Consider the following 23,157-nt stretch of genomic DNA (forward strand, 5'->3'; position numbering starts at 1 on the left):
CGCGTACACCCTTTTTGGGTGTTTGGCCGAGCTCCTCCTATTGTGGTGTGCGTCTTGATGCTTTCCACAAATTACCCAATTAGCTGTTAATAATAAACAGTTGAAGGAAATCCGTAAACGACGCTTACTGAGATTTCAAAAAATTATGGCAGCAATACACATTCGAAATTCGATATTACATTTTATAATAAGTAATAAGAAGACACACGTTTTTCTGTTAAATGAATGTATGTTTAATAATACCTAACAACAATTTTATTACAATTATGTCTACAAAGCTGTTTTCTTTGCCGCCATCCATTTTATTTAGTGTTTAGTTTGACGTTTTTCTTTACACGCATAAAAATAATGATCTATTACACAGAAAACAACGGGCTGTATTTTATAATCTCAGATTTTGGGAGAGAAATTTTGTATGGGAAATCTCGCTTTTTAATTACGGATTGGGAGCTAAGCACGAAAAAGTAGATCATCTACTTATATGTGAACGTATTATTACTTTAAATGTTCAACATTTTTTGAAGTGAAAACTTCTTTAGAATCGTTGGGAGTGATTTGAGACTCGATGAAACGAAAAATCGACACCAAAAAGAAGAAGAAAAAAGATATACGTATATATATGTATGTATAGAAAATGCTTCATTACCAGGCACACAGAAGGATGGCATAAGCAAATTTAAATTTGTGAATTTATATATGTATGTATTGTATATATGCGGCCGCCGTAGCCGAATGGGTTGGTGCGTGATTACCATTCGGAATTCACAGAGAGGTCGTTGGTTCGAATCTCGGTGAAAGCAAAATTTATAAAAACATTTTTCTAATAGCGGTCGCCCCTCGGCAGGCAATGGCAAACCTCCGAGTGTATTCCTGCCATGAAAAAGCTCCTCATAAAAATATCTGCCGTTCGGAGTCGGCTTGAAATTGTAGGTCCCTCCATTTGTGGAACAACATCAAAACGCACACCACAAATAGGAGGAGAAGCTCGGCCAAACACCTAACAGAAGTGTACCCGCCAATTATTTTTTTTTTTTTTTTTATGTATATATGCGGATATATGTATATATGTTGTGTGTATGTACATATGTGCCTCGCCACAGCAAAACATACGGTAAAATTTCTCAAGATCCAGCGCGCATTCATAGGCACAGCATTGCATGTACAGTAGGGCGGGTCGATTTAAAAATCGCTCATTGCTCTATGAAAATCGTATTCTAGGGATCAAAATAAGAAACTTTGCCGAAGGAACCATACCTCTAAAACGAATTCTGATGTCCCCCAATTTCAAAATATCACCATTTTTGGCCTTTACATGAAAAAATCAGCTAAATGGCTATGTTTTTTCTTTATTTTTATTTATTTATAATATTATCTATTTTTTCTCTTAAGAAATTTATTTAGTCAGAACATATGTAAATGAATGAATGTGAGTTATAGAAAAGAAACTAAAAAGTTCGACCCATATTGGGGGACATCAGAAATCGTTTTAGAGGTATGGTTCCTTCGGCAAAATTTCTTATTCTGATCCCTAGAATATGATTTTCACAGAGCAATGGGCGATTTTTTTGCCTTCCCACAAATCGACCCGGCCTAATGTACAGTAACCTTGAACAGGCAGCTGCGGTTGTCGAGCATTTAGAAACATATATTTACATACATATATGGGTGCAAACATATTTACGGAGCCGCGGGCACTCGACTTGACAAAAATTGAATATTGGCAAATAATTCTACGCGAAATATTCCAATATTGACTATTTTCGAATTGTCGAGAAAATTAGCATATGGGCGGCTCGTTTTATGAATGAAAGTACTTGCTCTTAGAAATATGAGCTCGAATTTATAAATCAATTTTTTGATGATGAGTTTTTGTTGCACAGTACAATAGTTGAAACTGTTCGGCGCCGCCGCGACTGTTCAGCGCTATGGCAACTAGGATGATGGCTGCTACGCCTGCGCCTATTAATGCATTTTGTTCTTGTAGTCGCTAGGCATAGAATTTTAGCTTTGGACGACATACGCATTTACAGGAATAAAGTGAGTGGCCTGTGTGTGCGGTTGTATGTAGATGCATATGTGTATATTAATAAGCATTGTTTTGCTGGAAGTTCAGAACTCAAATATGTATGTACGTACATAGGCTAGGCCATAGTATAGCATACATACATATGTATAAAAAATTCAAACCAAGCGTCCTACGAATGTTTGTGTGTATGTTGGTACGTCTGTGTAATATACGCGTTACGACGCTCATAATAGCAACCGCGTGTGCTGTATTGCGTCCGTATTTTTATATTCGTAAATATTTTCATTTTTAAATATTTACCGCAATTGCAGGCGGTGTTGCAATATACCACAATCAAAATGACGGTGCTCGTATTGTAACTCCACAGATAGATCTGAATGCACAGCAACTAGAATCACTGTCTGTTCAGCTCTCTAAAGTGGGAGAAATATGTGCATGCGAAACCAGATTGAGCAATGGAAAAACAATTTTAATTGTGGCAATTTATATTTCACCGAATCAATCAATAAATAGCAGAGCGGAATTCATTCACGAAAATTTAATAAAGTATACACCAGAAGTATAGCGGATACTTGGAAAAGATTACGATAAAGTTCCAATGATTTTAAGTGGCGATTTTAACGTAAATTTTGCATTGGACACAGCGGTTCCTTTAATTGACTTTCTCAATACAACATTTAATTTAAAAATGTGTAACAATCGCACTGAATCGACAACACGATCAAAAACAACAATTGACGCGGTATTTCAAAGGTATGTTGACAACATCGAAACCAAAGCATTTGTATCATATTTTAGCTATCATAAGCCACTCGTATCATTTGTTGAAATTGAAAACATTGAGGATGAATAATAATAAAATGAAGAAAATAAAATATGAACTTTATAACAATATTATAATGGACCTATAATTATCCCGCTCCTAATGCTGCTTTCGTCTCATTCTCTCTCAGTTTGTTTTACGGAAGGTTTCACTTCTATCGCGTCTAACCGTTAGACTGGTATTTTTTATATAATATTGTTACAAACGCGAAGTTTCGCGAATCGACTGGCAGCAATAGCGAACGAGGGGCCAAAATAAAAGCATGAATTAGCCTTGATGGCGACAGCAGATAGCGAGGCAGTGCACGCTTTCTGCGCCTACCGCTATATGAGTTAGACAAAGAAGACAGGTGACTACATCGCACAGACAAACAGCAGAACTAGCGAGAAGATACGAGCTGTCAGATCTAGAAATTACGATATTTATTAAGCACTTGTATACCTATAAGCAGAGGTACATATGCAAAAGGTACGAAAAGTAATAGAGTTCAGTTTTATGGGGCTCACACTCATCGACGTTATCGTAGGCAATAATTAACATTATTGAATAAAGTTTTTTAATCATTTCAAAATTTACTGTTTGGCAACATTGTGTGGTGAGAGAGCAATCAGCGCACACGCTTTTACGGAATATTCAAACATTTTCATTTACACACGTACGCGATACGATAAGAGAACGGTGATGAGTTTTCATTTACATAGCGCTTTCATAAGTTTGATCGTGTCAGCTGACACAGAACGTACGTTGACGTCGGTGAGTGTGAGCGCCATTCAGTTAGTTTCCACGACAGTCGGTTTTACGTTACCGAAACGACCCGGATTTATATCCGGCCAAGGACTGTCACTCCAGCAGCATTCCCCGAATGTAAGTATAGTAACGTTGTCTTGTTGCTGTTGTTGTAGCAGTATAAACATTTTCCATACATGTACGAGGAATCCTGCTGGGGGGACAGTCCGTGGCCGGATATAAGTCCGGGACGTCCCGGTTTCACCGGTTGTTGTTTTAGCAGTAACTTTGCCCTGTCAGTGTATTGCAATCACCGGTCGTCTTCGTCTAGCTCATCCAACGGTAGGCCTAGGAAACTTGCTGTTTCGCCAGTTTAGGTCTAGAGGGAGAGGGGTATTAGATGAGTGGTTTTGATTGGGCAAGTGAAAAGGTGGTTAGTGTCGTGCTGGGTGCCTTCGCCTGCCGGACATATGTTTACTATGCCGGGGCCGATTCTGGATAAGTAGGAGTTTAACCTGCTACAGGAACCAGAACGTAGTTGTGCCAAATACCCCAGTAAACAAGCCCTGTCTAGTGTACCGTACCCCACCCCCAGTTATCGATTTCGTCGGTGATTGGCTCTGCTTTGCCTGAGATTAAATATTTGATAGGGTTAATTGATCATAGGTCGACGATTCCAAAATTAGTAAAAACTGCTTAAAAGAATACTCAAAACTGTGCCACTCGGTGCACCCGGACGGATCGTGTGGCAGACGAAACGAATGTTTACTTCGTAAGAAATTATTAGGTTACTAATGTGTCGTAACTTTATGTGGAACAACATCCAGAAACACCTCAAATAGGAAGAGGAATTCGGCCAAACACTCAAAAATGTTGTGAGTGTCAAATATATATATATGGTGTTTAGCGAACTGAAAACGAGAAAGCATGCGTAAGCTCTGTATGTGTATATTCCGCTTTACTATTGACTAATAATTGTACTAGATTTTTTTAATGGTAATAGAGAATCATGAGTACCTGTCGTTGAGTTTTGGCAGTAGTACCAACCACACGATAAGATAACTAGACGAACATTTCGATTGGCAAATGACTCAGATTTCGTCAAGATGGAGCCTTTCGCTTGGTTTTTACGAAGCACATTCAGCACGTGTATAAAAAGTGCCAAACTAATTTCTTAAAATGTTAGTATAAATCTGAGATATAATTAATAAAAATTTAAGTTTTGTGCCGGTTTAAGTATTATTGTTATGTACAAATTAAAATCAATATGTTTTTTTAAGTGGAAACTATTGTAAAATAGCAAAACTTCTGGTTTATAAAAATCGCTTGATGTGTTAGTGTTTAATAGAGGAAAAACGTTAAAGTGATGTTCATGGCGATACCTCACTGATCTGAATATTATTTTGTTGATCGTAAAATCAGCTTTGGGAAAGTAGGGGAAAGATATCGAAATTTATATGGAAAACTACTACCTTAATTTATTAAACGCTCGATTAGTAACATAAATGCAAATAATTAAAGTACAATTTTATTTTATACTCCCATTTAATCAACTCATACGGATAGCGATTATTTTTACGGACTTTAAAACATTTGAGGCCTCACCTACCTCCATGCGCTGAGTAACTTTGTGCATATATATAACCCCTCTTTTGGCTTGCAACCTAACCCATTGTTTTTTAACGCTTTTGCAACAACCCTGTGTTTGAACAAAAGTGATTTTATTCGCACACCCAGCAAGAACTAAACAAGTCTGTTAAAAATGGCATCTTATGGGTATACATCATAATTGATATACGTTTCTTTCTGGGGATTTGTTAATTTGCTTGACAATTGTACTCTCAACTCGCTTTAAACAAAATTTAAGAAAAGTACCTTATATTTTAAATAATTCGCTATTTTGGCGTTTTTTTTTTTTTAATTTACTTAACAATTGTACTCAAAACTCGAAAAAATTTAGCAAAAGAAGATAATTATATTGCAAAGAATTCGTATAAGCAGAGCGGTGTAATACAAATTTAAGTGTGTTCTAGTATAATAGCATATTCTCCTCAAACACAAGAAATGCGGGAAAATAATTAACCTCTTTTTTGACTGGAACTCGGAATGAACAAGCACCGATCATGAATGTCATACGTGAAAACTAGTCATGAATTTTGGCCTGGGGTGTTTATGTTTCTAGATGTTAAGCAGGTATATTTGAACAACTAAATTGGGCTTAAAGTAAAACTTTAAGGCCATTACCCATATTATAGGGCAGATCAAATTGATCAAAAAAGTCAAGTGGAAAGTAAATAAACTTTTTCTTTACACATGTTAGTATATTTTTACAACATTTATCAACAAAATTTGGAAGATATTGACAATAATTTAAAAATATTGTTAAAAAACTTTATATAATATTTAGTGGTACACGAAAAATTTACTAAATGACGCTTTTGATGGAATATTATGTGTTCTTTTTTGTTAATAACTTCAGATTATTTATACTAGAGCCAATACGCACCGATTGGTAACCCCTCGATTTTTGTTGTTGTTAATTTTAGTAGATAATTACTGCCTTAGGTACCTTCAAGGTGATAAAAGGACCCGAAGAAGTTCAACTGTACCTAAAATATCAACTATGGTATTCATATAAAACAAAACTGAGTAATTAACCTGAAGATCTTTGAAAGCAGAAAAATTATCCTCTGCGTCTTTTGTGTTTGCTCATACAAGAGGCCTCTTCTATTCGCCCATTCTCTGCTCGTTTCACTTGACGAAGAATTTGCATGTGAAAGCAACCACAAAATTATCGAGCAAGATTCGCCACTAGCGAGTATTATAATTCCTCATAAAATTGGTATAATTCATTAAATTCAAACAAATGTAATTTTTGGCAGCTCTTATACCAGTTGCTTCGTCTATTTGGTACTGGCTAAAACGAAACGAGTATAAATCACATTCAAGAATTATCCGTCGAGCATTGGTGGTTGGATCGCAGAAAAATATTAGCAAATTTAATCTCTGAAATTAAACTAGAAAAGTGTTTGAAAATATCGGAGATAATGTACATAATAGAAAATATTCCATTATTCAAGATGAATTTTCTTAAAAAATATAAATTTTTAACATTTACAGGGATGATCGAAGTGATATAGCTCATGAAGGTCCAGGCGGTATGGATCCTGAGGGTGTCATCGAGTCAACTTGGCACGAGGTGTATGATAATTTCGATGACATGAATTTGCGCGAAGAGTTATTGCGAGGTATCTATGGTTATGGTTTTGAAAAGCCTTCTGCTATTCAGCAGCGTGCTATCATTCCTTGTGTAAAGGGCCGCGACGTTATTGCCCAGGCGCAGTCGGGTATGTATATAATTTATATAAAAAGTATATATACTATATTTACTATCATATAAAGCTAGTGAAATAACTTCGAGTATAGAAGAATTTGCGTTCTTGAACTATTTTACTTGAACTGTTCACTTATGTTGGCGAATATAAGACGATTTAAATTGTACAAAAACTTCATGTTCTATACCAAAGGAGATACATCCAACTTTGTTTTCGGTAGATACGTTCCTTATAAAATTACGTAAAAAATACATACGACATATGGTAATGTTGAGAAATGTTTCACAACATGAAAAAAAAACTTGAAAGATGAAAAAACGAAATATTTTCCCAAAAAAGTGCAACAGAAATAATGAAATCCATATAATATGAACATTTATAAAACAAAAACAACTTATTTTTATTACAAAGAAATTAAAATTATTTGAATTGCGAACCCAATAGAACGATATCTCCTCTCCTGGTTCTACTTTACCGGAACGACTGGGGTTATATATCCGGCCAACCAGTATCATTGCAGCAAAATTCTTATGGTTGCACGTTAGACTGTGCCAAACGCACACACAGTACGCCATTACACCCCTGAGTTTAAAATATTTTTGCAAAACAATTTCGCAATAATTTGCGTTTTATATCTTTCACAATATCTTTGGCATCTAAAAAAATTAATAATTTGCGCGTATACATCTGTTAGGTGTTTGGGCGAGTGGCTCTTCCTATTTATAGCGTGAGTCCTGATGTTGGTCTACAAATGGAGGGGTCCTACAGTTTTAAGCCGGCTCCGAGCAGGAAATGGTTTTAATGAGGAGCTTTCCTTACCGAGGGACAACCGCTATTAGAAAAAACTATCTATTATTTGATGATAACTTGAAACTACGCACTCTCGAATGGTCACGCTCCAACCCATTCGGCTACGGCGGCCGATTATAACGGCCATTGAAGTTACTGCTACAACAACAACCACAACCGGCCATTGGCTATACATTTTTAATTCTTTATAATACAGATCTTGTTTAATATTTCCTACATGTTCTATTTATAAATACCTTTTTCTTTAATCTTGTTCACTTGTATAGTCAATGCATTGGAATTTTAATTCGTTTCTTTGGAAATATCATGGTATTAATTCTACTTACTTCGAAAAATCGTTCGTAATATACGTATCATATCGTTGTAAACTCTTTATTGCTTGAAAGCACCATAAAATGTATCTTCTTAAAAATCAACATTAACTTATTCGTACATAACCACATATATAATGAGTTTACCTTCCCTTACATTTGGTCAATTGTTGCTTAAATCTGCTTTACTAATTGTTAACAAGGCGTCATCTGCAAACAGTCTTTTTTGCAATTCCTGATTGCTGGTTTAATTGCTGTGGCATAAAATATCTAGAGCTCAACTCCCCTCAATAGCGGGCGCTCCGTTGATGCTCTCTGACAGGGTGAAGTACCAGGGGCTCATCCTTGACAGAGGGCTAACGGGGAAGCCCAACATTGAGGAGAGAATTAGGGAGGCAACAGCCGCCCTGTATGAACGTAGGGGCGATACCGGCAAAAGATGGGGCCTCTGGCCTAAAGTTATGTATTGGTTATATAACGCAATTATAAAGCCAATTTTGTTGTACGGAGTCTTTGTCTGGTGGAACTAGCTGAAAACGACGGCATCAGTTAAGAAGTTGGAGAGGGCCCACAGGTCTGCACTCATGGAATCGCAATCAACATGTTGCGTGATCAATATACACCCTCTTTGGGTCCAAGCGGTACTTTTTCCATTCATATACGCCCAAAGAGAGTAGTCCATCGGATTCGCGTGTGGTGAATTTGATAGCCATTGTGTAGGCGTTATTAAGTACGGAACGTTGCTTTAGCCATTCTTGGTTCACTCGAGCTTTGTGAGACGGTGCCGAAACCTGTTGAAATGTCCATGGTCTGCCACTGAAATGTTTCTCTGCCCGTGGCTTTGACGCCACCTCCAGAATACTTTCCCGATAATATTTCGCATTCACCTTGACGCCAGGCTCGATGAAAACGATTGGAGAGCGCCCATCTGCGGTTACAGCGGCCCAAACCATTACCTGAGGCGGGTACTGCCTCCTGGTGGCCAATCGATTACTCAAATTCTCGTATGAATGGTCGGTCAAATAAACCCTATCGTTTTGGAAGTTTACGATATGCTCAATTTGAAAAAAATTTGTCGTCAGAAAACACAATGTCCGTATATTGACCGCTTTCGGCCAAGCGAAGCAACTTCTTCGCTTTCTCAAGTCTGACTTGTTGCTGCTTTGGTATGAGATCATGCGCCTTTTGGATCTTGTAAGGCTTGACTTTGAGATAATTTTCCAATATGCGGCGGATGCTGCGGTCAGATATATTCAGTTCTTTCGCAATTTGATTGGCACTTCGTCGGTGGTTTCGCGCAAGTCGCTTCTTCACTTTTTGAATCAATTCACGTTGCAGTCTTTTGATGACCACCACCATGACGTTTCACGATGCTACCAGTATCATTGTAACGAGTATTGGTGCGGTAAACAAAAACTTTATTTACTTTAAGGTGCTCGAGCTCACGACAATCGCTGGTTGTGATTTTTCAGCCAAATATAATGTAATCACACTATTCCACTATTATTTACGTGTTTACTCTCGGCAAAATGCTTCCGGGCGCTTGCAAACAATACTCTGGACTGTCATTTAGCCAACTAACAGACTGCTGATGCACGCGAGCGGTCTGAAGTTGGTTACACTTCGAGTGCCGAACCCTGTATCTCTTGCTTAGATAAGCCATTGCAGATTTTCCTAGGTACTCTTTAGTCGCCTTCGTTTCGCTCGGACTTGATTGGACTCTGCTCGCTTGATGAAAAAGTCCACGTGAAAGTAACAACAAAGCTATCGGGCAAGAGTATTTATATCTCAACACGAATTGAATACCGTAGGTGGTGCCTTCCGAAAGATGTTACTTTATTTTTCGTGATTTTGACAAAGCTCTGACGTCATGCGCCATAATAATACAAAACAAATAAAAGGAAGAGGAATCACATGTTTAGAACAATTCAGTGAATGGGTTGGTAATATTGTGAGTTGTGACATTTAAACTAAACAAACTAATGAAAAAGAAGTGCCGAGTGTCAAATTGTGAAAGTACCTATAAATGTAGTTCTTTTGCGTTTATATGTCGCTGTCGCCGTAGAAATAAAGTTTGTGTATGTGTGTATAATTTCTTGTGTTTGGTACTTTCTACTGCTTTCACCTACTCTTCTTATTCACAAACATGTAATTTTCCTTCCTTTTTCTGTATATTCTCGAGGCATGACGTCGCAGCGAATTTGGAAGGAGCATTGTTGTATGCTATCATTCTGGCTAAGGAAGTATTTTCGATTTTTTTTCCATCATAAGGGTGAGAACCGCCAGAAATAAAGGCAACTTTTCACATTGTAGAAGTTAAGATGATTTGGTAGATAAGTACCCGAACGGGATTGTTGTAGCAGTTCGCTAGGCCCTGCCAGTGCGGTGTAGTCACCGACCATTATCGTCTAACTCATCTAAAGGTAGGTCCAGGAAGCATGCTGTTTCGACATGTTGAGCCCAGAGGGAGAGGGTGGGGTTTGAAGGAGTACTAGACTGTAAATGCTGAAGATATGTCGAAAAATGTAAATCGGTGACCCATACGCTCGGCAAAAAAAAATTTAATTGCCTTCGAATCGAAATATGTACTTCTTTAAACAAAAGTTTAATGATTTTTGTCGAGCTTTAATTTACTGGCATTTGGGTGGTGAGATAAGTTTAATGAACTCTGGGATAAAAATTAATTTTTCCTTGAGACAAAAACATTGATATACAGTGCACTCGCGATAACTCGAACTAATTAAAACAGGCGCTGTTCGATTTATTGAATTTGTTCGACTTATCAATTGAGTGTGCTATGTTAAAAAAACAGTCATCGAAATCGATTTTTTTCAATTAAATTTATTTATTTATTTACATATGGATATGAACATGAATATGTTTAAAATAATTAATTCGTTTCAATATTTTTCATCAAATATTTGGCAGTCTTTGTGTCAGTTACACAAAAAAGTCAGCTTTAACAGAAAAGTTAGGCCGAAAAGAAAGTTGTAATGTGTGTTTGTCTTTTCTTGCCTGCAGCAATGTTGAATATGACTTTTTCACGCAGCAATTGAAGAGTGTTAACCTTTGCGGGGCTTACTTGTTCAGTTGTGGCCCACTGAATTACCTTATTGATAGAGCTTACTGCCTCCTCAGATGATATCCGCTCACATGTCTCAGTTGTGTTGTTAAACTCAGACTCAGAATCACTAGTTTCAATTATTACTTCTGTGTCGGTAAATTCGGCACCATCATTCCATTTGTTAACATCATAAAGCGTAAATTCGACCTGTAAATTATGTTTTTCATGTTATGTTCTTTCAAGATGAGTCCACTTATTGGGTAATTCTTTTTTCTTTGGGACAGAAACCATTTGTATAAAGCGGCTTTCATTTTAGGAAACTCAGAAGCTTTTAAAGTTCTCCTCTTCCCAGGACCCAAAAACGTGTTGTTTACTGCTTTTAAAATTGCCTTGTCTTTCTTTTTTATAAGACTTATGGTGGACTTGGCTACCCCATATTCCTTCGCTAGAGAAGTAACACTACATCCACGTTTAATTTTGTTAAGGACTTCAGCCCTCTCTTTTAGTGTTAAACACTTCAACCTTTTACGATCCATTACTCACATGCACTGATACACTACAAATGACAAATTTAAAGCAATTTGGTCAATGCAAGATGTTGTTCCCAGAAAACTAACGGGATATTAACGTCGAAATATTCATATGGACAATACACTAGTATACATATAATTTATATACATATACTATTACATATGTATGTATGTACAAAATGTACATGTTTGAAAAGAATGTGTGTACAAATAAATTTGTTTTTTTGTTCGAGTTATAGCGCTTTAATATTGTTCGAGTTACAAACTAGTCAATAGGGGAAAAAATGTGTTCGAGTTAGCACGTCGTTCGACTTAGCGGCTATTCGAGTTACCGCGAGTGCACTGTATATCCCGCTGTAAGATCCGAATGTGAATGCCGAAGATATGAAGGAAAATGTGAAAATGCGACCTCTACGCTTGGTCGTACATAACTTATTTTTCTTGTAAGCTGGAACGGTCTAGTGTACATTTTTGTCTAGGGCATACATTTTTTTTCATCGGAAAATTCTTCATGTTTACGGATAAAGAGAAAATAAACTTAATTATCTCATACATGCGTCAGTGCTTTGCACGATCCCAGCACATGTTTGGCGGTTTCATATTCCTCCCTGCAGAACATGCACATTGCAATTGAATATATTCCCATTATAGTCTCACAATGCTGAGTTCGAATTCCTTTGATGATTCTCAAACTATTCTTATTTATTTCCATACAATCTTTAAAACGGTTTACGTTAGCACTTCCCTTCAGTGATTTTGATTGCAATAAGCTTGGTAGATTGTCCCAGTAAGACCTTGGTTTTTTCCCTCCTTTCTGAATAAGAAAAATCTTCCATTGCGTATCCCGTAAGTCCTATGTGCTCGGGAACCCATAGGATCTGTACCTGATTGTTCTGACGTAGGATATTTAGTTTATCAAACGTGGCAGCACCAGTTTTGATGTAACCTGGAATGAGTGAGCAGCCTAATTGCTGCTTGTTTATCAGTAAGAAAATCTATTCCTGTTTGTTATCGTTGCATTCAAGGTTAAAGTCGGCACAGCTTTCTATTGCATAGTTTTCCGTTCGCTTCCGAGTATATTTTCCTCGACTCGCAAACGACTTAATATATTCTAGTTTATCTTATTGTATAATGTTTTAAACGGCCGCCGTGGCCGAATGGGTTGGTGCGCGACTACCAATCGGAATTCGAAGAGAACGTAGATTTTAATTTTCGTGAAGCATCAAAATGAAGAAAAGTTTGTTTTAGACAACCCTTCACGAATCTTTTTATTGATCAGTTCAATCTTAAAGCGTTGAACAAAACTGAGCTTCGGTAGCGTCGTGTCCCACGGCATTGAAACCTCAGGGGTTAGTTCAGCAAGAATATAAAACTAATTTCCTCAATGTTTCCCTGGTCCTGCCGTGAGAGTATTTGTAGCGAATGATTTGTGTAGAACAGCTAGCCTCAACGCATAGAATTTGTCTCACTTGAAGCTTCAGGTGCTTCAGGAAATATCTCTTGTTCCAAAAATTTATTCTTCCTGTATAACAGTTATCAATTAACAAAAAAAATAATAGGTGTTGTAACTCTTATCGGCGAAATATTTCGAATCTAATAACTGTTATGGCGCAGCGTTTTCGCGATAAAACTTAATTGTTGTATCCCTGATATATTTAAATACCAATTTTACAAAACTTTTAACTAACATATATGATAGAGCTTTTAGACACAAAATGTTCATTATGTCACATATCTTTTAAGGTACGGGAAAAACTGCTACTTTTTCCATTGCAATCTTGCAACAAATCGATACGTCCATCCGTGACTGTCAAGCGTTGATTTTGGCCCCAACTAGGGAATTGGCAACCCAAATCCAGCGCGTCGTGATGTCACTTGGTGAATACATGAAGGTTCATTCACATGCTTGCATTGGTGGTACCAACGTGCGTGAAGATGCCCGCAATTTGGATTCCGGATGCCATGTTGTTGTTGGCACACCAGGGCGTGTTTACGACATGATTAATCGCAAAGTGCTTCGTACCCATAACATCAAGTTGTTCGTTTTGGATGAAGCCGATGAGATGTTGTCTCGTGGTTTCAAAGATCAAATCCAAGATGTTTTTAAAATGCTTCCCCCAGACGTTCAGGTCATCTTGCTATCTGCCACTATGCCGCCCGATGTTCTTGAAGTCAGCCGTTGCTTTATGCGTGATCCAGTGAGCATTTTGGTGAAAAAAGAAGAACTTACTTTGGAAGGTATTAAGCAATTTTACGTGAACGTAAAGCAGGAAAACTGGAAGCTTGGTACTTTATGCGATTTGTATGATACACTTTCAATTACTCAGTCTGTAATTTTCTGTAACACAAGGCGTAAGGTAAGAAATTAAAATGTAACAAATTCCGTCGTAAATAGTATACTAGATAAACTATTAATTTGACAGGTGGATCAGTTGACTCAAGAAATGACAAATCACAACTTTACTGTATCTGCTATGCATGGTGATATGGAGCAACGCGATCGCGAGGTTATTATGAAGCAATTCCGTTCGGGTTCTTCACGTGTTCTTATTACTACTGATTTGCTCGCTCGAGGTATTGATGTGCAGCAAGTGTCGCTAGTCATTAACTATGACTTGCCATCGAATAGAGAAAATTACATTCATAGGTAACAATATTTGCTTCAATTTGCCAAATTTGAAAACTAATATAACATACAACTGTTTTATGTAGAATCGGTCGTGGTGGACGGTTTGGTCGCAAAGGTGTTGCTATTAATTTTATAACGGACGAAGATCGGAGAATTCTTAAAGATATTGAACAATTCTACCATACCACTATTGAAGAAATGCCTGCTAATATTGCCGATTTGATTTAAATAGCAAAAATCGGAAGTGTCAATAAAGCAGTGAAGCAGAAAATCATCCATAAATAACAGCAAAGAAATCAACAGAAGCTTTCTGGACATCAGATTATAAACTAAAAAATAAAATAAAAAGTATATCTACATATACATTCAGCAAGAAATGCAAGAAACTACCACATCAAAAGAAAGAAGATAATATTGTTTTAGCTTTTTTCTAGAATATTGATATAAATTTATTAAACCACAAAAAGCAACAACTATATTAATTATACTATGATAATAAACTAACTGGGCCACAAGCTCTAGCAAAGTCAGGGCCGGAGCTAATGGAGTCTTCTGCATTCACTTTTAATTTTGTTATTAACAAGTTTTGTTGTTTAACCCTTGCTAATTTATAACTCACAGGTAGTTGTTGTTGAGGTGGTTGAGTACTTGTACTTAAATAATATTTATTTGCGACTAGCACCGTTTTATTACCACTGTTTCCGTGTGATGTCTTTATCCAGTTAGATCCATTTCGTGCTATCCAGATTAATATCAAATTTTGTATCTCTCATGTCTGAGATGTCATTAATTTGCTGTAGGAAATGTTTATCGAAAGAGCGAAGTCTTGTTCGGCTAAACCTGGACATTCGCATAAATAGTGGAAAAGACTTCCTTTCACCCCCTCCGCCAGATAGCTTCTGGGATTGAAAGGAAGGTTGAGTCTGGCTGCATGATCCTCTACCTTCCAGTGATCTGTGTTCTCAGTTTTTCATCATCAGGTCAGGATCTTTTTAAAGAACCTCACAGTTTCAGGTAGGACTTAAGACCCAGCTTAAAACATCCTAGTTCCATAAAATTCTATATGGACATATTTGCATCAAGTGAAAGAAGAATGCTAAGAGGATTCAAAAAGATGTTTTGCTTTTATTTATAATACCCCTTACAAAATAACATTAGTATCTGCGTTGAATTTTTCGTATATCAACAACACAATGTCGTAACCATAACCTCTGTTACGTCAAACCGGCTTGATTCAGTTTCGTTTAAAGCCGACTAGTGATTTGATAGTGGAGTCACCTTTTGCGTTCTGCCCATTATAAAATGCTAATTAGTTGTTCCAATATTTCAAAAGTCTAAAAATATGGAAATATGGACCAATAACTCCGTTTCTCGTTTACTTAATTTTTAGCTAAAAACATTAAATAAACACATAAGTTTAACTTTGTTAAAGAAGTGTAAATAATACTTCTCTCCCATTTGTACTCCGCAGTGAAAAATTTTATGCTGCGCATGATTAGCTAGAGGTTGTCAACATTTTCAATGCATACGTTGGCGATATTGCAGAAATTATGGAACAAAACGCACCAAAAAATACTCGAAATAACCACACTGAAACGTGGAAATCGCATTGAAATTGCGTTTTGCTAGTTTGTTTTATGCCTTTCGCTTTGGCATTATTATTATTATGAGGGAGTTTACTGCGACCTTACAGATCTTTTGCGCCCCCTTCATGGATTCACATTATTACTCTGAGCTCAAAGTCTTGGATAAATTTTAGTATTTGTCCTATTTTATTAACCAGTACTTGGTTAGCGGTTTAATCTTCCTACAGAACCTGTAACTCAATCTACAATGCCCTGTCAGAATTCCTGTGATGATTCTACAATCATTCTTATTTAAATGGAATTTATTCCATACAATCTTAAAATCGCCTTCGGATAAATCTACCGATAACCTTGCAAATCTCCCCAGTACGATCGTGGTTTTTCCTTTATTTCCTAGAAAGAAAGAAGTTACAATTTCCAGGCTGCAAAATGATTTTGCCATTTCTTCCTAGAGGTTCTCACGTGCTTTGGAATTCATAGGTTATGTTCCTGGTTTTCATTCTTAAGATATTCAGTTTATGAAGACATTCCATTACCATTTTTGAAACTTCAGGTTTGTAACCTGAAAAGAGTTATCTATCACTAATAATATCTATGCTCCTGTTATATTTGCGTTCAAGGCAACCGCAGACACCTTCCTCGGTGAGGGATCTGTTCGTGCACCAAGTAATCATATTCTAGTTTATCTTGTAAGTTTTAGCTAACAGTTCACAAGTCTTTAATATTGCTCAGTTCAGTCTTGAAACGTTTGACAAAATTGAAAACCGGTAGCATCGGGTCTTATAGCATTGAAATCTCAGGGGTTAGTTCGGCAAGAAAATTAAATTTCCTACGATTTTGGTGAACGCCTGAGCCAAAGGTAGATTTGGTGGGGACATGTATGTACATATGTATATATGACTCCTGCTATGCATACACCCACAAGTGCTTATTACTGATTGTTTCATCGTGTAATTCTCCCAGACTACAGTATACTACTGTGTAATTAGATAGCAGTAATTTTGATGTACATACAGTGGCTCACAGCTTATTTCGTGTGCCCGTTTATCAAAATAAAAAAGTTTAATATTTTTGTATAAACTTTATTTAGAAAAAAAATGTTAACGTACATTCAAAGATAAATTATTTCTTGTTACAAACATACATAAATAAACTTAAATTATTTCTTCTTAAATAATATATTTACAGCAAAATCAAAATTATAAGAAAATCCACTTCACACCTTATTTCGTGTGCTTAACCAAACTAGAAAAAACATGATTTTTTTTTTTAATTTATTATATTTTTACTAATCTAATATTTTGTAAGGTAGCCTTTTTGTTTTAATACAGCTTTTAACCGGGATTGCATGGAGCTAACAAGTTTTCCAGTGTATTCAGGAGATATTTTCTCCCACTCCACTTGCAATGCTGTTTTTAGATCTTGTTTGTTGCTTATGTTATGTTTTATAATTTTTTGATCCAGAATATTCCATAAATTCTCAATTACATTGAGATCAGGTGATTGTGCTGGCGTTTTTACCACATGAGGGCAATTCCATATAAGCCACCGTTGCACTAATTCCGACTTATGCTTCGGATCATTGTCCTGATAGAACCTGAACCTGTCCCGAATGCTTAATTTTTCAGCACTTTGTAGTAAATTATTTTTTAATAAATTCAAATAAATAAATAAATCCATAATTTCGTCGATAAAAACCAAGTTTCCGACACCAGCTGTTGACATGCAGCCCCAAACCATTACATGGCTCCCACAGTGGATTCTTTATAGACTTTAAAGACTTTCCATCGGAACCAAAGAGGTTGAATTTGCTTTCGTCGGCGAAAATAACGTCATTCCAAAATGTTTGGTCTTTATTAACATGGTTTTCGGCAAACTCCACCCTTAATCTTCTGTTATGCTCATTAACAAACGGTTTGTTTCGAGCTGTACGACCATGGAAATCAGCTTTGCGCAGAATTCTTCTTATTGTTTCAAGATTACATGACTTATCAAGTACTTTTTCAACCTCTTTTGTCAAAGCTGGCGCACTAATTCGTGGGTCTTTTTTAATTTTTCTTAATATCCACCTTTCATCAGCTTCTGTAAAAATTTTGTTTGGAGCTTGGCGGCCTTTGTCAACCACTCTTTTTTCACGAGAAAAGCGTTGAATAATGTACTGTACTGTGGAAGTACTTAAACTTACAATTTCAGCAATTTTTTTCTGCGACTTTCCATTTTTGTAATGCGTAATCACTAATTCGCGCCTTTCAATCGACGTACGACGACCCATCACGGTATTTTTAAATTAAGCTGGACAACCGACTACTTTCAATGTGTAAACTAAATAAGGATATAATCTAATATACTATGCAAAACAAATTTCTATAATTGCTAACCGGTTTACTGGCACCGATAACGGTAAAAGTGAACACACGAAATAAGCTGTGACGTCAATTTACCTAGTATTCTGTTTTTGTTGTAAATATTCTACTAAAGCAGAAAAAATTTGAATGCATTTATACATGTTTGTAATTAGAAATAATTTATCTTTGATTGTGCATTTAAAGTTTTTTTAAAGTAAATCAAATAAAAATAATTTTACAATTCTTTAGTTTAACATACAGCCACACGAAATAAGCTGTGAGCCACTGTATGTCGCCAACTTTTTCCTGCAATCGGCTTAGATCTTCTAGTTAGTTTTAACCGTAATTGAATTCTGTTAGTCTCTTCGAATTTCCTTCTATATAGTATGACTACAAATGTCTTCGGCATTGAAATGATGATAAACCGTTGCTGTCTAATAATACGTTCACATATACATATGTAAGTAGATGATCTACTTTTTCGTGCTTAACTCCCAAACCGTAATTAAAAAGCGAAATGTCTCTCCCAAAATCTGAGATTAAAAAATAATCTGGATAATAACCATACTTTTTGACATACAGCCCGGTGTTTTCTGTGTAATAGATCATTATTTTTACACGTGTAAAGAAAAACGTCAAACTAACACAGGCCCGTGGGCACGGCACCCTGCAAATCCCCCCTAAATCTAAGGGTCTGCGTACGGGCCTGAACTAACAACTAAATAAAATGGATGCCGGAAAGAAAACAGTAAACGTCGTTTACGGATTTCCTCCAATTGTTTATTATTAGCAGCCAATTGCGCCATTAAATTAGCTATTCCTTCTCCTTGTATTTTCTTCATATCGTTAATAATAATTAAACAAACCAAAGCACCGAAATATTCCACCAAATGAATTTCTATGAAGAAAAACCTTTCACAGCAGTGTTGACAGTCAATTGTATTGACAGGATTGCCAATTTTGGTAGGTTTGGGGAGATTAACTTTGTGGATTTATTGGTAATTAATGCATATGTGAACGTACTTTAACTCTATCAAGAGTTCCTCTACTACCAAGCTCTAAAATAATAGTGATAGAACACCACTTTGCGGGTACTCTCTGGATATATAGTATTTGCCGTTATGCTGGTTGATATCTCTACCTTTCTCGTACTTAATATTATTAGAACCTATCCCAACTAGAGCCCTATTTATCGGTTCATGTGCGGTGTTATCAAGACACCTTCTATATCAAAGAAGGTTACATCTTACAGTTTCATTGTTTTCTATACTATTTCGAAGCACATCGGTTATTTGATGCAGAATAGTCTCTGTTGATTTCCTACCCCTATATGTATATGGTCCTCATGTAGTTGAGCTCGGCTAAATACTCAAGAAGGGTGTACGCGCATTTTATATATACATATATATAAATGATGTAAACAAATTGGTCTGAACCATTGAGGATGAAGTGGGTCCTTCTTCCTTGCCTTCGGCACAAATACCACTTCTGCCCTCCTTCACATTCTACGTGCAAAATTCCTATCGGTTGTTTTTTAGTTGAATAAGAACTATCGATTATCGATAACTATGGGTATATTCAGAAACGCATTATAAATGCGCAGTAATTGCAGCGCTGGCAGCACTGCCAATGTGACAAGTGTTGCAATTGATAGATTGGCAGTATTAAAATTTTTCCTGCAAATAATGTGCGACGTTTGATACAAAAATGGCGTTTTGGAACGCGATGCATTTGCAGTACTGCCATATTTGCATTTCTGAACGCATTGCCAACACTGCAAAAGTACGTTGCGCATTATAATGCGTTATTGAATATACCCTATGGTTTTGCAGCTGAGAATCGCGAACTGTGTTGACATTTCTGTTCAGTAAGATTTGGCAAGTCATCGTGAATCGTTTGTCCTTCGATTACGTAGAACATTTTATGTAAGTATCTTGGCTTACGTGCCTATAAAATATAGCTTGTGCAACGATTCAAGCTAAATGACCATCGTTACGTAGCATTTTTGGCTGATTGGGCTCATTTAGATTTATTATTCAGATTTGTTGAAAAAAGTATTCAAAAATTAGACTTGATCAAATGGACCATATATCGGATTATAATCGGGCTTTCGAAAACTTTTTTTTATGTTGGTACACTCGTCATGCATATGTGAACGTGCTTTTAAATTTCAAAGTCTCTTCTTCTTAATTGGCGCGATAACCGCTTACGCGATTTTGGCCGAGTTTAACAAAGCGCGCCAGTCGTTTCTTTCTCGTGCTAACCGGCGCCAATTGGACACACCAAATGAAGCTACAGTGGCTCACAGCTTATTTCGTGTGCCCGTTTATCAAAATAAAAAAGTTTAATATTTTTGTATAAACTTTATTTAGAAAAAAAACTTAAACGTACATTCAAAGATAAATTATTTCTTGTTACAAACATACATAAATAAACTTAAATTATTTCTTCTTAAGTAATATATTTACAGCAAAATCAAAATTATAAGTAAATCCACGTCACACCTTATTTCGTGTGCTTAACCAAACTAGAAAAAACATGATTTTTTTTTAAATTTATTAAGTTTTTACTAATCTAATATTTTGTAGAGGTAGCCTTTTTGTTTTAATACAGCTTTTAACCGGGATTGCATGGAGCTAACAAGTTTTCCAGTGTATTCAGGAGATATTTTCTCCCATTCCACTTGCAATGCTGTTTTTAGATCTTGTTTGTTGCTTATGTTATGTTTTCTAATTTTTTGATCCAGAATATTCCATAAATTCTCAATTACAATGAGAACAGGTGATTGTGCTGGCGTTTTTACCACATGAGGGCAATTCCATATAAGCCACCGTTGCACTAATTCCGACTTATGCTTCGGATCATTGCCCTGATAGAACCTGAACCTGTCCCGAATGCCTAATTTTTCAGCACTTTGTAGTAAATTATTTTTTAATAAATTCAAATAAACTGTTTCATCCATAATTTCGTCGATAAAAACCAAGTTTCCGACACCAGCTGTTGACATGCAGCCCCAAACCATTACATGGCCCCCACCGTGTTTTACTGTAACACGCAGATTCTTCGGGTCCAGCTCCGCGTTGGGCTTACGCCAAACGAAAGACTTTCCATCGGAACCAAAGAGGTTGAATTTGCTTTCGTCGGCGAAAATAACGTTATTCCAAAATGTTTGGTCTTTATTAACATGGTTTTCGGCAAACTCCACCCTTAATCTTCTGTTACGCTCATTAACAAACGGTTTGTTTCGAGCTGTACGACCATGGAAATCAGCTTTGCGCAGAATTCTTCTTATTGTTTCAAGATTACATGACTTACCAAGTACTTTTTCAACCTCTTTTGTCAAAGCTGGCGCACTAATTCGTGGGTCTTTTTTAATTTTTCTTAATATCCACCTTTCATCAGCTTCTGTAAAAATTTTGTTTGGAGCTTGGCGGCCTTTGTCAACCACTCTTTTTTCACGAGAAAAGCGTTGAATAATGTACTGTACTTTGGAAGTACTCAAATTTACAATTTGAGCAATTTTTATCTTCGACTTTCCATTTTTGTAATGTGTAATCACTAGTTCGCGCCTTTCAATCGACGTACGACGACCCATCACGGTATTTTTAAATTAAGCTGGACAACCGACTATTTTCAATGTGTAAACTAAATAAGGATATAATCTAATATACTATGCAAAACAAATTTCTTATAATTGCTAACCGGTTTACTGGCGCCGATAACGGTAAAAGTGAACACACGAAATAAGCTGTGACGTCAATTTACCTAGTATTCTGTTTTTGTTGTAAATATTCTACTAAAGCAGAAAAAATTTGAATGCATTTATACATGTTTGTAATTAGAAATAATTTATCTTTGATTGTGCATTTAAAGTTTTTTTAAAGTAAATCAAATAAAAATAATTTTACAATTCTTTAGTTTAACATACAGCCACACGAAATAAGCTGTGAGCCACTGTAAGTCCTTCTCCACCTGATCTTTCCAACGCAGAGGAGGCCTTCCTCTTCCTCTACAACCACTAGCTGATACCGCATCAAATACTTTCAAAGCCGGAGCGTTTGTATCCATTCGGACGACATGACCCAGCCAACGTAGCCGATGGATCTTTATTCGCTGCGCTATGTCTATGTCGTCGTAAAGCTCATACAGCTCATCGTTCCATCGTCTGCGATATTCGCCGTTGCCAACATGCAAAGGTCCAAAAATCTTACGCAGAATCTTTCTCTTGAACACTCCAAGCGTCGCTTCATCGGATGTTGTCATCGTCCAAGCTTCTGCGCCATACGTTAGGACGGGCATGATGAGAGTCTTGTAGAGTGTTAGTTTTGTTCGTCGAGAGAGGACTTTACTACTCAATTGCCTACTTAGTCCAAAGTAGGACAGGCTGACATTGTTATCGGTGTTAATGCTGGTTCCTAAATAAACGAAGTCTTTTACAACCTTCAAATTATAACTGTCAACAGTGACGTGGGTGCCGATGCGCGAGTGCGCCGACTGTTTGTTTGAAGACAGGAGGTATTTCGTTTTGTCCTCGTTCACCATCAGACCCATTCGCTTTGCTGGAGGATGGTTCCATGTGTAGAAGTCCACGCAAGTGGGGAAAGTTACTGATCGCCATTCACTTGGGAGTGGCCAGGACGATTCTTTTACATATGGTTCAAGCAGCTCACAACGTCCGGGATTAGCCCACGTATCCTCTGGGTAGCTTCCGAACACCCGTTCGGAGTGAGCTAACGTGAGAGGGCGAAGCATCCCAGCATAGCTGGTTGTGCGTTGGGTTTGGGACCCGCCACTTAAAAAGCCCCCCCCAATGAAAACAGCAACAAATTTCAAAGTAGTATTTATTAAATAAAGACTTACTTTTCCTTTTCCTTAATGAAACATTTTATACTGCGCTTGATTCGCTAGTGATGAGCATCAGATTGTCAACATTTTACTGACAGGATGTGTGAGGTTGGCATTGTTGCAAAAA

At 36.8% G+C, this 23,157-nt stretch overlaps 2 protein-coding genes across 2 annotated transcripts in view; both read left to right on the forward strand.

Annotated features, from left to right (window-relative positions):
* Positions 1-4,665: 4,665 nt before the first annotated feature.
* LOC128864955 (eukaryotic initiation factor 4A) lies at positions 4,666-14,822 on the forward strand. Its single transcript, XM_054104763.1, has 5 exons — positions 4,666-4,756; positions 6,696-6,922; positions 13,369-13,982; positions 14,049-14,272; positions 14,338-14,822. Coding segments are annotated over exons 1-5 (1,212 nt in total). The 5' UTR covers positions 4,666-4,754; the 3' UTR covers positions 14,483-14,822.
* LOC128864956 (eukaryotic initiation factor 4A-like) overlaps positions 4,695-23,157 on the forward strand; it is a 36,922-nt gene continuing 18,459 nt past the window's right edge. The window contains exon 1 of the mRNA XM_054104765.1: positions 4,695-4,756. Within this exon, the coding sequence (XP_053960740.1) occupies positions 4,755-4,756 (2 nt within the window). The 5' untranslated portion in view covers positions 4,695-4,754. The remainder of the gene's footprint in view (positions 4,757-23,157) is intronic.

Source organism: Anastrepha ludens, chromosome 5 (assembly GCF_028408465.1).
Source record: "Anastrepha ludens isolate Willacy chromosome 5, idAnaLude1.1, whole genome shotgun sequence".
In the NCBI taxonomy this organism is placed as follows: Eukaryota; Metazoa; Arthropoda; class Insecta; order Diptera; family Tephritidae; genus Anastrepha; species Anastrepha ludens.

Bases quoted from the DNA above. Each gene is read 5' to 3' on its own strand.
- LOC128864955 (XM_054104763.1), top strand. The intron at 6,923-13,368 runs GTATGTATATAA...ATATCTTTTAAG, and splicing joins TATTGCCCAGGCGCAGTCGG to GTACGGGAAAAACTGCTACT. The intron at 13,983-14,048 runs GTAAGAAATTAA...TTAATTTGACAG, and splicing joins TCTGTAACACAAGGCGTAAG to GTGGATCAGTTGACTCAAGA.